The 24,086-nt window shown below is 27.9% G+C and overlaps 2 protein-coding genes across 6 annotated transcripts in view; one reads left to right on the forward strand and one right to left on the reverse strand.

Moving 5' to 3' along the window:
• Positions 1–24,086, reverse strand: part of LOC122504126 (peroxidasin-like protein) — a 316,998-nt gene that overhangs the window by 192,648 nt on the left and 100,264 nt on the right. For 3 of the 5 annotated variants that reach the window (XM_043615053.1, XM_043615052.1, XM_043615056.1), the window contains exon 4: positions 15,947–16,224. In XM_043615053.1, the coding sequence (XP_043470988.1) occupies positions 15,947–16,224 (278 nt within the window). The remainder of the gene's footprint in view (positions 1–15,946; positions 16,225–24,086) is intronic. The other 2 variants (XM_043615054.1, XM_043615057.1) reach the window with 1 other exon arrangement.
• LOC122504128 overlaps positions 1–24,086 on the forward strand; it is a 116,478-nt gene that overhangs the window by 33,464 nt on the left and 58,928 nt on the right. The window lies entirely within an intron of this gene.

The raw sequence follows: 24,086 nt of genomic DNA on the forward strand, positions 1-24,086 counted from the left end.
AACTATCAAATCAAGTGTTTGTAAACACAAAGTATTTTGCATATTATAAAAAAAATTTGATTGTCTTCCCAATAGCTTTTGAAATTCATACATATGATCATTATTTAGCATTGCTCCTTCAGTGACAACAATACTTAAATCATCAGTAGTCAAATTAACAGTTTCTCCTTTGTTAGACATTGTTCTTTTATTTTATAAAATTTACTTATATCAAGGAATTAAAAATTTAAAAATAGCAATATTACAGTAGAATTTTAAGATCAAGTTTATACATTTAATTATAAATATTATAATTTCCTTTTATTCAATGATATTACCAAATTTTGCCTCCTATAGAAAATACAAACAAATTTCCAATTTTGTCTCTTATCCAATATATAACCAATTTACTATTTTTCCTTTAATCCAATTTAACCAATTTCTAGCTTTCTTTTTATCCAATATAATTAATTTCCAATTTTGCTTTTTATCCAATATAACCAATTTTGCCTTTTATCCAATATAACCAATTTACTATTTTTCCTTTAATCCAATTTAACCAATTTCCAGCATTCTTTTTATCCAATATAATTCATTTCCAATTTTGCTTTTTATCCAATATAACCAATTTTGCCTTTTATCCAATATAACCAATTTCCAGCTTTTATCCAATATAACCAATTTCTAATTTTTATTTTATCCAATATTCCTGTTATACAATTCAACCAATTTCCAGCTTTTTATCCAATATAACCAATTTTGCCTTTTATCCAATAAAACCAATTTAACCAATTTCCAGCTATTTATCCAATATAACCAATTTTGCCTTTTATCCAATATAACCAATATTTATCCAATATAACCAATTTTGCCTTTTATCCAATATAACCAATTTTGTCTTTTATCCAATAAAACCAATATAACCAATTTTGCCTTTTATCCAATAAAACTAATGTAACCAATTTTGCCTTTTATCCAATATAACCAATTTTGTCTTTTATCCAATAAAACCAATATAACCAATTTTGCCTTTTATCCAATAAAACCAATTTAACCAATTTCCAGCTTTTTATCCAATATAACCAATTTTGCCTTTTATCCAATATAACCAATATTTATCCAATATAACCAATTTTGCCTTTTATCCAATATAACCAATTTTGTCTTTTATCCAATAAAACCAATATAACCAATTTTGCCTTTTATCCAATAAAACCAATGTAACCAATTTTGCCTTTTATCCAATATAAACAATTTTGTCTTTTATCCAATAAAACCAATATAACCAATTTTGCCTTTTATCCAATAAAACCAATTTAACCAATTTCCAGCTTTTTATCCAATATAACCAATTTTGCCTTTTATCCAATATAACCAATATTTATCCAATATAACTAATTTTGCCTTTTATCCAATATAACCAATTTTGTCTTTTATCCAATAAAACCAATATAACCAATTTTGCCTTTTATCCAATAAAACCAATGTAACCAATTTTGCCTTTTATCCATTATAACCAATTTAACCAATTCCAATTTAACCAATTTTGCCTTTTATCCAATATAACCAACTTCTAATTTTGCCTTTGGATTCCAATTACATACGATTTCCAAATTATAACAAATTTTTTAATTTATTAATAAACATAAAAAAAAAATTTTTTAACTTTATTAATTAACTTCGAAAACTAAACACAACTCAAATACATAATTATTTAAATGATTGAAAAAAATTAGAAAAAAGTATTTTAATGTATTTCTATTATTATTTAATATTCACTTATTTAATTATATTCACTAATACTTACTATTCACTAAATCACTATTTACTAATTCACGAAGTATTCACTGATAACACTGGGTTACAAAAAAATGGTCATGTCGTGTTTATTTAAAATTTACTGTGTTTATTGAAAGTTTAGGTGTCACAGAATAAGAATATACCAGAAAAACTTTTTTTCATTCGGTCATTCCCTTAAAAAACGAGTTTAAAGTCTCAAAAAACCGTATTTTTAGCACTTTTTGAGGCAGCGTAACAAGAAAACGCAACATGATAAAAATCTCTACAAAAGCTTAAATAAAAGCTTAAACCTTCAACTTTAAGGCTCAGAACTGAAAAGTACTTAAATAAGCACTGAAAACCTGCAGTCACTATCTGAAATTATCAAAAAAGCTGGGTTAGGTAGCACTTGGTAAAAATCAATTTCCCTAACCGGATTCGGTTGCAAATTGTTATTTTAGGTTTTTGAGGTTTCTAATGACGAATTGGAACTTAGATTTGAAAAATTTCAAAGTGGCGGACTCAATTTTTTAAAATTATTAACGCAAATTTTGAAAAATTGAGTGAATTCATTATTTTCAGTCCGCCATTTTGAAATTTTTAAATCTAAGTTCCAATTCGTCATTAGAAACCTCAAAAAACTTCAAATAACAAGTTGCAACCGAATCCGCTTAAGGAAATCGATTTTTACCAATTGCTTCCTGTTCTAGCTTTTTTTGACAATTTCAGGTAGCGACTGCTTAATTAAGGAGGTTTTCATTGATTATTTAAGTACTTTTCAGTTCTGAGCCTCAAAGTTGAAGGTTTAAGCTTTTATTTAAGCTCTTGTAGAGATTTTTATCATGTTGCGTTTTCTTGTTACGCTGCCTCAATAAGTGCTAAAAATACGGTTTTTGACACTTTAAACTCGTTTTTTTAAGGGAATGACCGAATGAAAAAATGTTTTACTGGTATATTCTTATTCAGTGACACCTAAACTTTCAATAAACACAGGAAACTTTGAATAAACACGATATGACCATTTTTTTGTAACCCAGTGTAATTCACTTATTTAACTTTTTTATTCACTCACCTATAGTGAGTGAATTCCCAAAAAAATTGTTATACTTCAATTTCGTTGAAGACACGTAGAACGTGCTCCAAGGAAAATAATCGACGATATGATTTTTAAATTAAATTTTCGTTCTTATATTTAGGTGGTAGGCCCTAAACGTGAGTGTCCTCTTCGCACTCATATATATATATATATATATATATATATATATATATATATATATATATATATATGTATATATATATATATATAACAAAATAATTAAGTATATACGTATTGGTACGGTACCAGTATAACGACGGTATGTCGTACGACTGAAATTGTAAAATAAAAGTACTCCATAAAAGTATGAGGCTAGTATAATACCATGACGTTGTACTGTCATTTATGAAAATACAGCATATTCGTACGATACAAGTACCATACCGGTTCACAGTACTCTGCGTGGTAATGCGAACATAACCTAATTTACTTTACAGTTGTCAATGACATATGCCTCCAGTGCACATGGTGCAATGATTTTTTGTTGAAAAGCTAAGCTGACTTTTAGGATGCAATACAAAAGTTTTAATATTTGTAACATGTGTCATTATATTTAAATTAGAAATCAGTGGTTTAGTTTCTATTCATCTATATGTAATATGTGTATACTAATTATCTCAAGTGGTTTTGCTTTGTCATGATGCTTATTTTTATCATTAGCGTATTCTAATTACTGCAACAATGGACAACTTCTGATTTTTAAACTGTTTTGTGCTTTACACTTGAGAAAAAATTTTAATTGAAGAGTTACAATAAAATATATAGAAATCGCAATATTTTTAAAAAATTTTTTCTTATAGATCACATATACATGTGTTATCATTTATAGGTTAGAACGTCCAAATTATTTTCCTTACAATAAAGTACTTTAGATTATAAATGGTTATTAATCACAGTTATTTTAAAGAATGTTTAAAAATTAGCAAAGCAAAACCACTACATAATTATTTAATTAAAATACTTCAAACCACTGATTATTCTAATAAAAGTAAATGTGGTTACAAGTTACATGATTTACATAATATCTTTAGGTACAAAAAAATAACTCTTTTAATAAAAATAAATTACTTCAAAATTAAATTGATCTTAGTAATGATTCTTTCAGAAAATTTATCATCAAATATTAAATTAAAATAGTTAATACTTAATACAGACTAAATCACAAGAGGGGGAGGGATATAAAAGGCTTTAAACGCGGTACTAGTATAGTACAAGTACAGTAACCGTACGATAAACTAAATTACAAAAACCTTCAGTATACCATACTATTATCATACTCGTATTATACGAGCATAAGCATACTGGTACGACATACTAGTACAGTACCTGTTACCGTGCGAAGGTAGATGGCGAGTACAGTACCAGTACGACTAATACGCCATAGTCGTATTGTACGTGCATCGTACTAGTACGCTGGTTATCTGGGTATATATATATATATATATATATATATATATATATATATATATATATATATATATATTATTTTAATAATAATAATTATTTTATATTATATTCGCTTAAAGTGAGAAAATGATTCGGAGAGATTGTTAAATTTAACACCTTCAATATTTAATAACTATTTTTTAAACATAATTAATAAATTTGAATAAAATATTTATTAAATAAATATTAATTATTACTTATACATTTAAAATCAAAAATTGTAACCTTTATTAATATTATAAAATTAACCGACATATTAGCTCAGTCGGATAGATGCCTGGCGTTGGCGGTCGTTTAAGGACCAAGGGTATAAGTACTGGGGTTCGAGTCCTCACAGATGCACAGTGCAGTCGTTCACGCAGCTTATTTTTTCAGATCAAAAATTAAATTCAAAAATATAATTATTTACCGACAACCATATCGGAATAATTATCTTAAGAATAACACCTGACTCTAAACCAAAGAGTTCAATTGACGTCTAATAGATGTCACTAATTGCTGATATAGTCGAAATCTTCCTTAATTAAAATTCTTCATCAGCAAATAATTTCCTACATTAACCAATTTATCCGTTTACTCAGAATCCCTGCAACCGATTTAAAAAACAGCGTTTTGAGAAAAACGCAGTTAAAATTTAAGTACGATTTTTTCAGATTTATTGTTAATTGGTTTTTATAAGAGCTTACCAAATTTTAATTTGCTATTCTAGGTCGATAAAGTAAGTTATAAGCTTCCTGATAAGCCTTTTATGTTTGTCGCGAGACTTTTTATTGTCAAAAACCATACAAAATTGAGTAATTCACGGAAAAAAAGAAATTAGCTGCAGCAGTAAACATATGTTTGCTGTAACATCTCTGAAAATTAGCTACCACAGCTAAGAAGTTTGCAGTGGCAGCGAACATGTTAGCTGTGACAGCAAACATTAGTAAAAATTTATGCGAGTTTGCTGTCATAGCGAACTTGTTTGATCTCACAGCGAACTTTTTCGCTGTCCCTATTTCAACGAACAAGGTTTGCTGTGGCAGCAAAATGTTCGCTGCCACAGCAAACCCTTTCTATGCGTGTTCAATGTATTTGTCCAAAAACATGAACTGATATTTATAATGATATCTCGCGAACCGATCACATCTATATAAGTTTTAAATTTTTTCTACAATTTTTAAAAAATATGCCAGAGTTTAAAAAATTGTCAAAAAAACTTTAATTTTTTAATTTTCTTTTTCAAATTTATCGATTGTTAAAATCTTTGCGTAATTTCTTAAAATTTCGAATTTTATGTTATTTAACATTGAATATTATAAGCATTCTAATGGCAGATTTCTCAAGTTTCTTACATTATTTTTTTCAGGAATATCATGATTTAAAGATTGGTATGTTTTTTGGCCATGCGCGTAGAGCCACTCTGACGGCAGTGTGATTCACTATAACTTTTGATAGGAGCTAAATTTCGTCATAAAATTTAAAACCTTTATTCTAGAGATATTAAGGATTTTAAAAAAGCAAGAAAAAAAATTCGAAGAAAAATTTTTTTCTCATGAGAAATCCCCCTTAATTTAAGACTATGAAGAAGTTTCTAGCACGTCAGGTTAATGAAAAAAAATACTGAAAACCTTCAAAAACTCGTTTTTTAGTGTCTTTATATAATAGATTTAGCGATTTTGTCTGTAAATGTCATAATTCCCGGTTTTTAATAAAAATCCCGGCTTTTCCAGGCTTTTTCCCCGTGTATAAAATTCCAGGCTAATTTCCGGTTTTCCCGGTCAGTGGCCACCCTGTAAAGACCTCAAAAACTCCGAAATGACGATTTTTAAACAAAGCCGTTTGATTTATAATTTTGGATTCGCCATTTTGAATTTTGAGAATATGACATCAAATTCGTCATCAGCGATCTCAAAAACCTCCAAATAACAAATTTTAGGCATATCCAATTGATTTATAATTTTTGAGTCCGCCATTTTGGATTCGCCATTTTGAATTCTGAAACACAAACACCAAAATCGTAATCAGTGATCTCAAAAACCCACAATTAACAAATTGTAGGCAAAGCCGGTTGATTTTTAATTTTTAAGTCCGCATTTTGAATTCGCCATTTTGAATTTTGAAAAACTAACACCAAATTCGTCATTAGCGATCCCAAAAACCCCCAAATAACAAATTTTAGACAAATCCGATTGATTTTTAATTTTTAAGTCCGCCATTTTGGATTCGCCATTTTGAATTTTGAAAAACTAACACCAAATTCGTCATCAGCGATCCCAAAAACCCCTTTATGGTAAGTTTGAACAAAAACTATAAATTTTTTAAATATTGGGCGCCATATTGGATTCGCTATCTTTAATTTTGGGAAATAATATGGAATTTTGTAAATTTCTTATATAATTTAATGTTGTAGGCCCTGTAGAATTTTGAAATTTGGGTTTTTGTTCGTTTTTTACCATGAAAAAGAATTGTTCATGGTGCTTTCTGTTGTTAAATTCTCTATAGTTCATTTGAAAATTAATATTTCAAATAGGGTCCAACGGCATTGAAAAGCTGACATTTTTACCTTTAATTTGAGCTATTATAAAAGATTTTTGGATCAAATTTGAAATAGAGAGAAGGGGTGGCCCACTTGAAAAAAAATGCCTCATATTTGTATCAAATTTTCAATTATGCATTATAAATAAATATATATATTATAATAAATATATATTGTAAATAATTATTTTAATTGAGGCTAATATCCCTTTAATTGCAATAAAAATTAATTATTGGAATAATTCAGGTACTTCTGGATAGTTTATTATTATTGCGACATTTATTAATTTTTTTACAACGTATCAACACCAACGTTGGTATTTGAAATTATTCCAATCATATAAATGTTTTTACTCTGGAGTAACTGGACTAATTATAGTCAAATTTAATAAAATAATTAATTATTTAGCCTAAATACTTCGAAGGACTCATATGCTTAAAAATATTAACATTAAATTCTTACAATTAAATTAAAATTTGAAACCTACGGGGATCGAAACCCAGTCACACTTACCTATCCTAAGACCTATAACCGAAGACCCCTAACTCTGCAGTACTAAGGAAATAGGAAAAACAAACTACATCGTTAACAGAACTGACTTATTTTATCTAAATGTTTTTTTATTTGTTTTATTAGCTACTTTATTTGCATTAAATAAATTATTATACTTGAAGCCATAAAATTAATAGTGTCAAATAATTTTTATTTATACCAAATATTCAATTAATTGGTTGAATTAAATAAATTCCTCTTTTTAAATAAGATATTTATTTGATTTAAATAATTTTTATTTATTGATTTATTATTTATTATTATTTATTAATTATGTCAAATAATTTTTATTTATGTCAAATATCCAATTAATTGAGTGAAATAAATAATTTGTTTTAAAATAACTCATTATTTGTGTTAAATAAATTCATTTATTAGAGTCAAGTAATTGTTTAATTAATCCAAATAAAATTTATTTGATTCAACTAATTAAAATTATTTAAAGGAAATAAATTCTTATTAGATCGAAATAAAATCTTTTTAAATAAGATATTATTTTTCAAATAATTATAATTACTTGAATCATATAACTTTTTTTAGTGTAGCTATAGTAAAGTAAAAGTGACTAATGTAAACGAACATTATGCTATATTTTCAAAATTTAAAAAATTCAAAATTAATGTTTTGAAATAATTATTGTCATCAATTTTACTCAAATTGGAAACAGGGTTAATTTTAGTGTTTTTTATTAGAATTTAGTCATCAGAATATAATTTGAGTTTTTTATTTTTTGATCATTATCCTTATTAATAAAATCAGACTTTTGTCTGTACATTGCATAGAATTCAAAATTTCTATTATATTCCTTCTTTTTACAATCTAAGAAATGCGAAAATATTATTAAGAAAATTATGTGTGTATGTGTATATGTGTGTATGTGTGTGTATTAGGGTGGTCCAAAAATACATGGGAAAAAAATAAAATCGGAATTTTAATGCTCTCACCCCCTAGGAATGTTCTATATGGAGAAAAAAATACCCCTATTTTTTTTAATAAAAAAATATTTAGAGGTCGCTCAAAGCGCTGGAAGTTTCCCATGTAAAATGCATGGGGAAAAAACACTTTTTCGTAGAATTGGTATAGAATCCTTGAAAATCAATATTTTTCATTCAGCAAACTCTGTTTCTCTTCAGAAGACTTAAAAAAATAGTGCTAAATTGTTTATTTAATAATTTTTCAAATTAACTATTTTTTTGTAGTACCCCAAAAAACCCCATAAATTTCAAAATTACAAAAAAATCGTTAAAAAATATTTTTTATTATTTTCATCAAAGTTTTTTCCTAGATTATGAATAAATAACACAAATATTGATTTTTAAACATTATTCCATGTAATTGCTAATTTGTTTAAACAAATTATTATTGTTTATTTACAACTTTTTATCTAATTGAGCTAAAAAGTTTCGATTTTTTCTCAATTTTGCAACTTTTCAGGCCGAATGTAACCAGTCACTATCAACTAACTAAGAATATTAATTTTACCAATTGTTTAAACAAATTACTATTGTTTAATTTTATCTTTTTATCAAATTGAGCTGCAGAGTCGCAATTTTTTTCTCAATTTTGTATTTTTCCAAGCCAAATGTAACTAAAGTTACAAATAACAATCTAAGAATTACAATTTTACCAATTGTTTAAACAAATTGTTATTTTAAATTTGAAGCTATCGCAGTAGTAATTTCAATAACGTAAATAAAAATTTTTGTACTTATCATTTTTATAATAATAAATTTATTGTTCACAATTTTTACTCGAAAATTAAGTCTTACATTAATTATTACCTCACAAAAGAAATAAAATGTACAATTAAAAAAAGTTGCAACTCTGTAGCTCATTTTGATAAAAAGATAAAATTAATCAATAGTAATTTGTTTAAACAATTGGTAAAATTAATATTCTTAGTTAGTTGATAGTGACTGGTTACATTCGGCCTGAAAAGTTGCAAAATTTATTGACGTGACAAATAATCTTAGTTTTAAAATATTTTAATAAATTTTAAAGAGCTTTTATCAAGGAAAATTGAATATTATGTTAAGTTTACCTGTTTTCGATTTACACTGCCAAGTTTTTGTACCTTTTTTAAAGTCTTCCTTAAATTTCACCACAGATGCCATATTTTGCTGCAACCGTTTTTTCGTTGTTTATTTTTTAACGCACTTTATACTATTTTCTCGTCGTGTTTAATTAATTTTATTAAGTAAACACGCGAAAATTTTGTAAAATTAGAAGGATAGTTTAAGTAGAAAACAAATGAATTTCACATAATATTCAATGGATTTTGTCCCTGGCTTTTTCACCCCCAAGACCAGTTTTTCTAAAAGCTAAAATAAATTTTAAATTCAGTTCAATTTCCAAAAATTAACATTGAATACGTTTTGAGTATATAGTTTTCTCCTTATGTACAAACATTTACTTTTATTACCCGTTCACTTAAACAGGTTGTAATATGTTCGAAAAGTTCATCGAAATATTATACGCAGAGCAACTAAAAAATTAAAATTACAATAAAAATTATATTAATTTAGGTACAACATCCAAACTAGTATCAAAAGTTGCGTATTAACTTATAGTATTTATATTAAAAATAGCTGATAAATCGGTTTAATAGTTTTCAAATAAAAGTCAAATGGCTTTTTTGCACCATGGCTATTTCACCCCGTTCTACTCTAATAAATAAAAAATGTTAGATTTAAATATTGAAATATTAAAAGTCTTTCAAAATATTTAATTCTTTTTTAGAATGTTTAAATAGACAATAAACTTTATCTTCGTAAAGAAAAAATAATATTGGGTACATTAATTAAGATTAAAAAATTTTCAAACTATAAATGTAAAAAAACATTTAAATTAACAGTTACTAGGGAAACGTTAAAGAAAATAAAAAACAAAAAAACAAACAAAAAAATATAGCAAATTATGAAATATAATAGGTTAATAAATTACTTCTAAAGCGTTTCGTTTGAAGATAAAAGTATTTGATAAAAGTATATTTGCCATAATCATCACAAATCAAGTAAGCATATGAATTTGATTATTTTAAGGACGGTTTCCAAATTTTGATTTCGAAACATTATTATAATTAAATTAATATTTTGTTTAAAAAGTATGGAATGCACAAAACAAAAAAAAAATTGTAAAAAAAAAAAAAAATAAAATAAAATAAATAAATAAATAAATTAAATAAAAAAAAAAAAAAAAAAAAAAAAAAAAAAATTAAATTGTACAAAACTTTGTCTTTTGGGTGAATCCATTGATAATATTCCTAAAAGCGAATTACCGACACAGAATACTGTTTTACGAAGATTTTTACACTTTCATCAAGACAAAAATATAAATGTTAGTGCTACAAACGTGACAGAAGAGGTTGAAAAAATTTGGGCTGAAAAAAAATTCCTAGTATACAAAAACAAAATATATATTTATTTTTATTTATTTATTTACAAAAACAGTTCCCGCAGTCCAAGTGGACCATAAATGGGTAACTAAAGTTTTATACAAAATTATAACATAATTAGATAATAACTAACAATAATTTTAGATTGTAGAGAGATTATGGACAACTGAATTATAATAATAAATGTTAGCTCACATTATAAATTTTAAATTATATAGAATCGATGTAAGCATTAAGAGTAGATGTGAAGACTTTTGCTGATGAAAAAAACAAATCTAAGTCCGGAGCCATTCGTGTAAATAATTGGTTAATATGGTTGCATGCGAAAAAAATAGGTGCAGTTGTACCAATTGATTTCTTTGGAGTGTCAAGGTAAAATGGTTCGAAATTACGTGATGAGAGTCGGGGAATTCTTAAATTAATCATAAATAAAATTTCGGGAGCATGAATTTGAGAATTAAGAACTTTAAACAAGAACAGAGTCGCAGTCAAAATACGTCTTTTTGCTATTGAGCGAAAAGCGAAACGTTCACACAAACAATCGTAATCAGAACCTTGAGGTGGATAGCAACCATCCTTTTTAAAAGCTAATAATTTTAAAAATCTCTTTTGAATTATCTCCAGATCATCGTTGTATTTTTGGGAAAGGGGGTTAGCGATAATATATTATAAATAAAGTAAAGAAATTGCATTTAGAATGGGTTAAATTAAAAAAAAACTTGACTTCACGAACTGAGAATAAAAAAGAGAAATTTTTATAGATAAAATAAATTTGCTTTTTGATGTTGGATATACTGATACAATTAAAAGAATGAATGATTCAGAAGCTTTGAAATTATATTTATCGGGAAAACACGGAATGCGTAGCAACAAAGTTAATTTAACTGATTTAAAATCATCTTTAGCTCATCACACTATTAGAAAAAAACAAACCAAATGAAGAAAAATCCTAAAAATGTTATAAAGAATAAACAGATAGAGGAAGAGGTTAATCTTTCCGACAATCAATCAAAAGTGGACGATTTTTCAGACGATTTATATGTTTCTAAATCAAGAAAATTAAAATTAGCGAATAGTGTTTCCAATCCGAAAATAAATATTGCATCCACAGAAGTTTGCTCAGCTTTAGATCGAGCAGTTATAAGTTGTGGAAGCGGGTCTCTTATTATTCAATCTACTCTTCATACACTAGGATACGATGTGAAAAATATTGCTTATTCCAAAAGCACTATTTGGCGAAACCGGAAAAAGATTCGTGAAAAAAATGCTGTTGAAGATAAGGAATCGTTTCAATTTGATGATTGTATGACAATTCATTGGGATGGAAAATTATTACCAGATTTGAATTCCAAAAAAAATTGATCGATTATCCGTTGACGTCACTGGTGAAAATACTGCAAAATGTCTTGGTATTCCAAAAATTACAGCATCTACTGGGGAAGCTCAAGCAGAAACAGTATTTCAGTTATTAAATGAGTGGAAACTGACGGAAAAAGTGACTTCTATGTGCACAGATACAACAGCTAGTAATACTGGGAAACATAAAGGAGCAATCACGTTTCTGCAAATGAAACTGAATAGATTTCTTTTTTATTTAGCTTGTAGATACCATATGCTAGAGTTACTTGCTGGAGCAGCATTTAACGCGCTCTTTGAAAATTCTACTGGACCAGATATTCAGTTATTTCGCAGTTTTTAGGATACTTGGGAAACAATAGACCAAACAAAGTTCAAAAGTTGTCTTAAAGATAAGAATGTTACTGTTTTCCTTACTTCGGCTATTCGTTCAAATGCTATCATATTTATAAAAAATCAGTTAAAAAATTTTCATCCAAGAGACGACTACAAAGAATTGCTCGAATTAAGCTTGATCTTTTTGGGAACCAATACCACTCCAAACATTGCAATCAGAACTCTAGGCGCTTTTCACAGAGCACGATGGATGGCAAAATTAATTTATAATTTAAAAATTTATCTTTTTCGAAAACAATTCGATCTTACTGAATCTGAAATATCTGGACTTCAAAAATTTATTTCTTTTATTATAAAAATTTACTTACAGCAGTGGTTTACCTGTCGATCGGCTATTTCTGCTTCATTAAATGATTTAAATCTGCTCAAAGAACTGGTCGATTATAAGAAAACTATTCGATCTATTGCTGAGACAACTCTTAAGACCTTCTCTTCACACTTGTGGTATCTTGTAGGACTTGCCTTTTTTGATCCTCGAATTACATCTGATGAAAAAAAATTAATGGTTGATCCATTGGAAAAAAAGCTGTGACATTCCACTCATTGCAGCTAATGTTCCAACAAAAGAGATTCCAAAAACGCAAATTCATCATTTTGTGACATCGAACAGTAAAATACTTTTCGATGCTTATAAATTATCGACTGAGTTTTTGAAAAAGGAACCAAGTTTGTGAGAAAAAGATGAAGACTTTATGAAATCAAGAGAAAAACTGGAAAAAATAAGTGTTGTGAATGATATATCTGAAAGAGGTGTAGCATCCGCAACAATTTTTAATAAGAAACTTACGAGGAATGTAAAGGACTTTCAAAATTTATTGCAAACGGTTCATAATCACAGAAAAAAGATTCCTAATGTAAACAAAAGGGTTGTTGAAACAGCTTTTAAAAATGAAAAATAAAAAAGGTATCAATTTATATAGATACTTTAACTTTAAATACAATATAATAAAATCTTTTATATTTTTAGTCAATAAGTAAGTCTTTCGATTGTACTTGATTTAGGGGAGAGTAAGCTACATTGAACCAGCGTCAACAGTGAACCACTTCAATTTTCTGAGAAATGACTGAGTGAAATTTGTTCTTATTCAACATATAAGTTAGTATTACCAAAACAGACTATGTCCAAATATTTCCGGCACGTAGGTTTATTATTTACATAGAAAAACTAAAAAAAACTGTTTTTCACGTACAAAACAAAAAACTTGGTGGCTATAATGACGTTTTTTTATTGAAATAGGAAGTTTTAAAAATTAGTAAACTTGTGATTTATTTCGCTTAGGGTGTCAAGTTCAATATTCCGATGTGAAAAAGAATTTTAAATCTTACATAAATTTATTAAAAACAATTCTTGTTGTGAATGTCATGTGTATACAGTGAGTGCGGCATCATTGAACCACCCGAAAAAGCAAAGAATTTTTAATTTTAAGAGTGGTAGAGTTGTCTGCTCTACTAACTAGTAAGAAAAATTCTGGAAGACATGCTTTCATCACAATTTCTATAATATAGAAGGTTACTGCTTTTCTTTTCTTGAATTAATCCTTGGTGTTTGTACATAATTTTTCAAGTCATTTGATCAATATTTTATTTAGACATTTTTAAAAAATGATAATTTTCAATGTTTTACAAAAATTTTAATGACTTCTAAAATACTGAATGCTTTTTAATGATTTTAGGCTTATTTTAAAGGTGATTTTCTCCAGAATGAGAATTTTTTATAGGCATTAACGTGTAATTTTTTATAGAAAATTCAATTCGTCAAACTTAGATTAAAAAAATTAAAAAATTTTTAAACAATCTTATTAACAGAAAAACAATTTTTAAAATATAAACATATGTTTTTATTAAATTAAGATTTAATTTAAGGTTACATTAAGGTTTTATTTTGTGTGTTAAACGACTAGGAGTGGGCGCGCAACGCGCGGCCTTTTGGTTCTAGTATTACTAAAAATGATTAAATTATTTTAATTTTCTTATTATAAAAAATAATTTTTTCTTGGAATTTTTTTTAATATCAAACAATTCAAATATATCTATCAGTTTTGTTTTTCCAACAGAAGGAATATTGTCTACTTTAACATTATATAAAATAATTACATATTTTAAGAGGTTTGAATAAAAAACCAAGTTTAAACGTGCAGGGGATTGAATTTTTTTCATTTAAGGTTAGAAAAAATAGTTTTTAAACTATTTTTTAACACAAAACCATTTTTTTAACAAATTTGGTAACATTCTCAAGAAATGTGCATAGTTTTTCTTAGTTTGAATACGTAAGAACTTAAAAAAAACTTTAACAAAAAAAGCACAAATTTAAAAAAAATTGAAATAGCGACCTTTAAATGACCTTCAAAAAATCTGAAAAAAATTTGACATATTTTTTGGGTAAAAGAAGTTAAATTTCGGGTTAAGGTTTTAGAAAAAAGCAAAAAAAGTTTTCGGTGAAACGCCCTAGTACCCAGTCATGTTTATTTTTTTCAGTGTATTTCCTGCAAATATATACAAAAAAACGATTTTTCGACTATATAAAGTCGGATCCCCCCTTAAATGACGTGAAATTAGAAAACAATGGTTTCAAACAAATATTCTCTTAATTACCTAAATCCAAAAGATTCTTTTAATCCATGTAGAGACACCGTCGCAAAATGATAAATATCATAGTAATATTGTAATGGCAGGCTGGCAATACACTCGACTCTCGGATCTTTTGCATTCAGTTCTTTTACACTCTCGAGCTGTTTGCAATTTTTCTCCCGCACCTTTTACCTTCTACATTAGATTATCTACGATAACTTTGGTTATCTAAAGTAAATTATAACAGTTCCTCCATTATGTGATTAAAATTATATTAAAATTTTAATTATTATTAATGTGAATATTAAAATTTTTGGTTATATATATTTTATTGTTTTGCGTTGCCATGGCATTTGTTTTGGTAAAAGGTATAAGAGGATGTGGTCTCATAAGTGCAAAAGATCCGAGAGTCGAGTGTATTTAGATAATTAAGACGATTCGTGTCTATGGTTCGTGGGTAGATTTTGTAAAAAGTGCCTCTGTGCAGAAAGAGATATGTTCGAAAATGATTGTTTATCAATTTTACGTCATTTAAACAGATCATTGCCGTATTATTGGGCGATAATAAACGTAAGTCACACATAATCTATAAACTTAAGAGACCATCCAACACCGTTAATAAAAATATATAATATAATTTTCCTTAGGTGGAAAAGTTAACGTTAGTTAATGATATTAACGTTAGGCTAACGTTAATTTAACAACATTTTTTTACCAATAACATTAACGTTAACCAAACGCTAGTCTAACGTTAGTATGATTAGCTAACGTTAACTTGTCCACCTGCCTCTTAAGAAGGAATGCACAAACAATTATGCAAAGAATTTTAAATATAAAATAACATAAATTTCTATTGTCTTACCCAGTGAATAAAGTTTTGGTTCCTTTATGTAATAAAGTTCGTTCATAGCTTCAATTCCGAAATTAGCAGCTTGAATCATGTCTTCTTCTCTCGGTTCAACAAATTTATCTCTTTTTTTTCTCTGAATTATACTAATAGAATACTTTTCCTTCTTTATATTTGCGTCTATCAATGTACTTCTAAAAGTTTTTAACGTTTGATTATATTGTGATTTTAAGGTTGAAATGTCTAATGTTCCATAATATAGTTTCGGTGAATTTAACTCTGTTTTTTGTAGTCTAGAAACAGTTTGCATGTGGTCATTACTTGGTTTAGATTATAGCCTCTTGGGTTTTTTTAGCATTAAACAATTGATAATTATGCAGAATCATGATTTTTACCATTTTTAAGATGATATTATACTATTTTTTTATTTATTTATACACTCGTCTTTTTGCCTTAATACTAGCGTTTACAAGTGTCCCCGAAGAAATTTTCTTACATACTACATTTTCTTACATAGGGGAGACTGGGGCGAAAAGTTAAATTTTGCATAAATAATTTTTTTTTGGCAATATAAGCCGCTTAGATGCAAATATTTGTATATCAATATTGTAGGGCAACTTGTCCTCTACAACTATCAATAAAAAAGTTCCTGATATTTTCGCAAAAAATACATGTTTTGTCCTTTTTTGAAAATTTTGTTTTTGTTAACTTTTCGCCCCATGCTGGGGCGAAAAGTTACATAGCTGGGGCGAAAAGTTAAATTCTATTTTTAGCCTACTAAAACTATTTTCTGATAGGTGATAAATAGTAGATAAGTTAAAGTACACGTAAACAAGTAATTTAGTAAATAAAAGATCTTTGTTTATTTGACAAAAGCTTTAGAATAGTTGTAAAGTTAAAAAATTGAAATTTCAAAAAAAAAAATTTTTTGGTTTATTTCACGTGAACCGGCTTATTTTTTGACAGAGTACTTGCCAAATGTCAAATAAATAATGTTTAAACAAATAAACCCAAAAAAACGAAAAATAAAAAAAAAATTTCAACAACATGTAAAAATACATTTAACTTTTCGCCCCACCCATTATTTAACTTTTCGCCCCAGGGTGCGTTTTTGGCTTTAACAACAAATATAAAAAATCTGACTAAAGATATTTAGAAAATACATGTAGGTATAAACAGAATTGCACACAACTCCGGACATTTATTTAGGGTGATAACACCCTTCTATAATTAAAATTGCAATGCTCTAACTATTTTCGTTCGAAAGATAATGAATTTTAACGGTTTTGGTAAGTTTAACTTTTCGCCCCAGTCTCCCCTACTTATTCTAAATTATTGCGCCTATAAAACGACTTGAAAATTAGGAGTACTCGCAATTGCCTGGACCACCCATCTAATGAGTTTTCTCGCCAGTGGAGAGGGAAACTGTAGAAAACCTCTCCTGAGTACAACCGGTTTATCGACAGTCGAGTTCTAATGGTGTGTACCGGACAATAATCGACAGTGCACATCATTATACTTCGACGTCAAACCTCCCGCTCAGATTATCTCACGTTCCGGAAAAATACATATTATATTATATTATATTATATTATATTATATTATATTATATTATATTATATTATATTATATTATATTATATTATATTATATTATATTATATTATATTATATTATATTATATATTATATTATATTATATTATATTATATTATATTATATTATATTATATTATATTATATTATATTATATTATATTATTGCTTCCTCATAGAGGAAGTATTGTAATACCAATATTTTTCGAGTTCGATTTTTTGACATATCTTTATGTTATCAGGAGTTCAAAAATCACATTTTAAAAAAATGTAATTCGTGTGTGTGTGTGTGTAAACATTGAATTTTCATAAATATCTCGAAATTATGAATAGCTTTAGGGATGAATTTTTTTTAAATAGTAGGTCTCACGTGCAGACTTAAAATGAGAGTACTTTATATAGAGAATACTATACTATTTTTATAACGAATCTCGTTACAACGTTCATTCGTTACAACGAACATTAAAACTCTCAATACAACGACAAAAAAACAAGAACGAATTTAAGAGATATTAATCGACCAAAATTTTGGTTAACTAAAAAAAACGACAAAGTTAATCAACCCTTAACTTTATTTAACGTAAAGAATCTAGTAATTACTAGATTAATCTAGTAATTACTCCGATTAATATTAAAAATACTTAGAAGGAAGTCCCCTATCGCCCAACCCACAGAATTGATTGAAACTACGTATATTCACGTATTTTTATGCCCTGATTACGAAAATGATAAAGAAATTTGGCAACTAGGTCATCTTCATGTTAAAAGCCACAAAAAACCCATTAAAAAGCCCGCTGTGCTTCAGAAGGGAAAACACTATAGAGCCCGGCTCTGCTCATGTACTTCGGCTTTTTAATGTAGAAAGGGAGTCAAATTGACTTCCTAGTTAGTATTAAAAGGTACCTAACCCAGAACCAACACCCCTCCAACGTGTCCCTTAAAACGGGCTGTTTAATGGGTTTTTTTAAGTTTTCAGCATGAAGATGACCTAGTCGCCAAATTTCTTTATCATTTTCGTAATTAGGGCATAAAAATACGTCGGTATACGTAGTTTCAATCAATTCTGTGGGTTGGGCTATTCGGAACTTTATCCGAACGTAATAATAAAGAATAAGAGAACTCGGTTTGTAAATAACGCGAATAACCACGGTGAAAGCACTAAATTGTTTTTTTTATCGAGAAGACGTTGCATCATATTAAATTTCAAAGTGCGATTAATACTATAGTTTTGTGTTTACGTGTTTATTTCAACTTGCATTAAGAGAGGGTTTGACTATAATTCCAAGTTTATGAAAGTTTTTTTTAATTTCTTAACGGTGTTAGTATAAAATAACGTAATTTTGAAAATTTGTTGTCCCCTAGTACCGGACAGTTGACAAATTGGCTTTTTTTTATTTCAATATATTAGACAGGAATATTTGTTGAACCAATTATACACTTAATGTGAATGTGTATTTTGTAGGATGCACTGTAAAATTTAAATAAAAAAAGAAAAATAAATTTTTCTAAAGTTGCGAGAAAAAAGAGGGCGCGTTGCAGCACATTTTTGAGTCATGTCGTGCGACTCAACCCTGAATTCTTCTACACACTTTCTGGGGCGTGCAGCGCGCCCCAAAGAGCGTGTAATACACTTTATACAACTCAGGCGTATTATGGTCACTTTATCTACCTGTACAGGCGCGTACTAAGTTCTCCCTTATAACCCAGCAGTCAATAAAGTAACCATTATAGCTCTAGGGAGATAAAGGGTACATTATTGACCGCTCACAGGTCAATAAAGAACCCTTTATCTCCCTAAGGCAATAATGGTTACTTTATTGACCAGCTGGGTTATATGGGAGAACTTAGCATACATTGGTACAGGTAGCATAGAGTAACCATAATACGCCTTTGTTGCATAATGTACTATTAAATACAGCTCGCCTCGACTCAGGGGAGCGCTGCACGCCCCAGAAAAGTGTCTAGCAGAACACAGGGTTAAGTCGCGCAACATGACTCCAAAATGTGCTCCAACGCGCCCTCTTTTTTCTCTGTGTGGTGACTTTATTTTACAAAATCCTTGGCAATAACACTTCATTTAATGCGTCAAAAATAGTCTGTGATCGCTGCATCATTTTTCAAAAATATCTCGCGCGTAAAATTTTAAAGTTTTAGACTGCCGGTACTAGGGGACAATTTTAAATTGTTGTATTTTTTCACCAAAACTAAATTGAACTCAAAAAAAATTTATGAAAATATTGTATTTTTGTTAATTGATTTTGGTGTTATATATTGTAGAGTTAATTACTTCATAAATGAAGTCATATTTTTTGAAGTAGTTTTAATTTTTATTTTATTTGTTTATACACCTGTCTTCAGCCTTACAATACTTGGCTATACAAGTGTTTTTACATTTTCGTAAATTTCTCTTACAAATTTTTCCCTAACAAACCTAATACTAAATTTTACGCCTACAGAGCGACTTGAAAATTAGGAATACTCGCATTTGCCTGGACCACCCGTCTAATGGGTTTTCTCGCCAGTGGAGAGGAAAACTGTAGAAAACCTCTCCTGAGTACAACCGGTTTATCGACAGTCGAGTTCTAATGGTGTGCACCGGACAAATAATCGACGGTGCACATCATTATACCTCGACGTCAAACCTCCCGCTCAGATTGTCTCACGTGCCGGAAAAATACCAATCCAAGTGGGCGCGAACCAAGGGTACTTACTCTTGGTCTTTAAACGACCGCCAAGCAAGGCATCAATCCGACTGAGCTAATCTTTCGGTGTAGTTTTTATTTTATTTCATGAAAACCTTAGGTGTCCGGTACTAGGGGACTTCCCCCTACTTTTTTGAAACTTATGCCATAATTCAGAAACTTTTAATATAAGGGTGATTCTCCGCGTAGCGCAGAACATGGTTTTTTCATGTTGTAATGGAAAAATAATAAATAATTTTCATATATTTTTACAATTCCAACCTGAAAAGGTTATCTATATGTTTAGAAACAAAAACAAATAATTACTTTTTTATCTAATATTATAATTTTTCATAAATAAGCGCTTTTAAGGCTGAAAACATCAAAATTATACCTGTCCCCACAGGAACTTTAGAAAAAAAAGTTAATAATTTTAGTAATATGCAATAATAAATACAATTATTACTGACATTTTAGTATCGTCTACTTTAGTACAGTTGAATAAAAAATTTTTTTTTTAAAAATTCATTTCATATATGTTTTTTTTCAGTTTATGCTTGACAGCAAATTTGGATGCTATTCATTATTTTATTAACAAACAGTAAACTATTTAAATGAAAATTAAATGTTAACTTAAAATTACTTTTTTAAGCACAAAAAATAACTTCCTTAAGTTAATTCAATGTTCTAATTGATTTATTCATTTTTCACTCATTTTAAGTTGGTGATAAGGGAATCACAAAATAATCTCCACCGACCTCCATCGACCCTTAAATATTTTACCACAAATTAAACAATTATTTATAAAAAAGGTTAAATAAAGCGTAGTTATATTGTTTTGGTCAATACAAATGAGATCCACTTCAAACCGATTGAAAATTAATGATAGGGGAGAGTCGGTAGTGGCGAGACACGCTTTGTTTTTTTGTGTAGGACTCATATTTTCATGAATAATTGGTCTGCTTTTGTGCAGACAGACTAGTGAGACTATCTTTTACAAATTTACATAATATAGATAGCATATGTCTTCAAAAAAAAAAGTTATTACCGAATTTCAAAAATGTCCCGCGACTACCGACATTCAAAAACGTCGGTAGTGGCGAGACATTACTTTAAATCGCAAATTTTTCAATTACAATGTCTTTTACGGCTTTCAATTTCAAAGCATTTGGGTTCCTTTGTGTCCCTTTTAAATTGATTACGTTTTTTACATCTAAAAATAAGAATTAAGATTATTATTTTTATTATTACAGATTATTTGAAAATACATACGCAACTTTAAGATTAGGTTATTGTTATGCAAAATATTGCCGACAAAACTTAAAAAAAATAATACCGAAGTCATTTAGAAATGTACTATTTTATTAGATTTAAACAAGCAGTATCCGGACACTGCCGACAATAAGTGTCTCGCCATTGCCGAAACAGTGATTTACGGTAATAACGATCTACAATTGTGTCTATCGGACTATTATGCATAATGTTCTAGGAATTTTGAAGGAATCTTACATACTAATAACTTAAAATATTTGCCGTGAACCAAATTTTGAAAAGTTTAATTTTATAAACACTTTTTCATACGAAGAATAAAACTTTAAAACTTGCTTAAAACTATTGACAGCATTATAGTGACAGATTTTACATCCAGAAAGTGTGTATCATATAAAAAAGCTTCAACAGAATAAAACTTTACTTTTACACCAAAAAAAGCAACACTGTCAACTCAGCTGTTTGAAATATCGCAGTGTCTCGCTATACCCGCTGTCTCGCCACTGCCGACAACGCCCTACTTTTTTAAAAAAATTAAAATATCTAAAGTCGGTTGAAAAAGTTCCCACCAGCCTGAGTTTCCACCCACCTCAGAATTTCCACCGACCTTCGTATTACAAAGAACCTAGTGCAAATGTAGTGTTATGGTGACCCATGTCCAAATTTGAAATGTTTGGGATCAGGTAAAAAGTTTGCACAAACAGTAGTCCTATTAGATACAATAAAAAATATTAAATATTATTAATTTATTTAAACAAATATAAAAACTGGAGGGGGTCAAAGTTTAAATTTTTGGTCTTACATGAAATATTTGAAAAATTTGTAGTTTCTTTAAAACAAAACGAAAATACGTTTTCTATTTTGGATTTTTCTGCTGTTTTTCAACAATTTCTAATGGTGTAAACAAATGTAGAGAAAAAAAATTTTTTGACCTTGAAAAATTGAATTAAAAAATAAAATTTCATTTTTTTTATCAAATGGACAGTTTTTATTTTTTAAAAAAAAATTTTATCATAAAGGTGAGGTTTTTTCCTAAAAAAAATGTATAGGTCAAAACGTGGGACAAGAACTTTTAACTGGTCAAAATAAACATTTACTTCTGCAATCCACCGCCCCTGCGCGTTGTTGGGCTGTATATTGTTTATAACAATTGAAATAAATTATTTTATGCTTTAGTAATTATCTGGTGGTCATATTGGATGAATTTGAATTGATTTAGATCATGTGCAGCAACGGAATAAGAAAATAAACGTCCTTTTTTAAAAAAGTGTATTAATTTGTTAACTTTGATTTAAAAAAATTATAAATAATTAAAATCCCCAAAATTGTCCTCGAAGGATGTCTTAAGAATTTATTCCCCTTTAATTTAAGACAAAGAACACTCAAATCGGTTAAAAATTGTAAGGTGTAGACATTTTTTAATAGTAAATTGTAAAAAAAATTCCTCTGCGGGTCGGTGCACTGCAGAAGTAAATGTTTATTTTGACCAGTTAAAAGTTCTTGTCCCACGTTTTGACCTATACATTTTTTTTAGGAAAAAACCTCACCTTTATGATAAAATTTTTTTTTTAAAATAAAAACTGTCCATTTGATAAAAAAATGAAATTTTATTTTTTAATTTAATTTTTTAAGGTCAAAAAATTTTTTCTCTACATTTGTTTACACCATTAGAAAGTGTTGAAAAACAGCAGAAAAACCCAAAATAGAAAACGTATTTTTGTTTTGTTTTAAAGAAACTACAAATTTTTTAAATATTCCATGTAAATTTTTGACCTGGGGCACTTGACGTGGAACCCGTCATATAAGGAATAAAAAAAACCTATAGCTCAGGAAAGTTTACCACAAATTACTTAAATAAATTTCCATAAATTACCACAAAAATTTTTATAAATTACCGCAAAAATTTCCATAAATTACCGAAATAAAAATTTTCAATTGTGATTTCTACTTTGCATATTTTTAAAAATTACCGACAAAATTTCTTTAAATTACCTTACAAATTGCCATAAATTACCTTATAAATTTCCATAAATTACCGCGAAAATTTCCATAAATTACCAAAATCCAAATTTTTAATAATAATTTAAAATTTACATATTTTTATGAATTATCGCGAAAATTTCCATAAATTTCAAAAAAATTTTATAAATTACCATAAATTTCCATAAATTACCAAAATAATAATTTTTAAATGAGATTTACGCTATAATATTGTTTAAATTACCGCAATTTTTTTTTGATAGAATGTGTCCAAACAGTGAACCATAACGATAAAAAATTTTTTTTTTAATTTCATAAACCAAATCGTGCGCTACGCGGAGAATTACCTGTTACAAAAATTAATGAAAAATAAGTATTAATTATAATCAAGAATCACTATCTTCGGAGTTGTAACAAAGAAAGAATTGGAATTTATAATATTTTATTTAGTTCAATTCTTTGATAATTTATGGGGTCGTTATCTCTCTCTAATTTTGGTTCATCTCGCCTCTTTATAATTTTATTAAGAGAATTTTTAGCTTGTCATTATTCTTTAAATAAAAGATCACAATAATTTATGTCAAATAAGATATATTTAAAACAACCAAGTTTTATTACAAGTTTTAAATTTCTC

Source organism: Leptopilina heterotoma, unplaced genomic scaffold (assembly GCF_015476425.1).
Source record: "Leptopilina heterotoma isolate Lh14 unplaced genomic scaffold, ASM1547642v1 Lhet_279, whole genome shotgun sequence".
Lineage (NCBI taxonomy): Eukaryota > Metazoa > Arthropoda > Insecta > Hymenoptera > Figitidae > Leptopilina > Leptopilina heterotoma.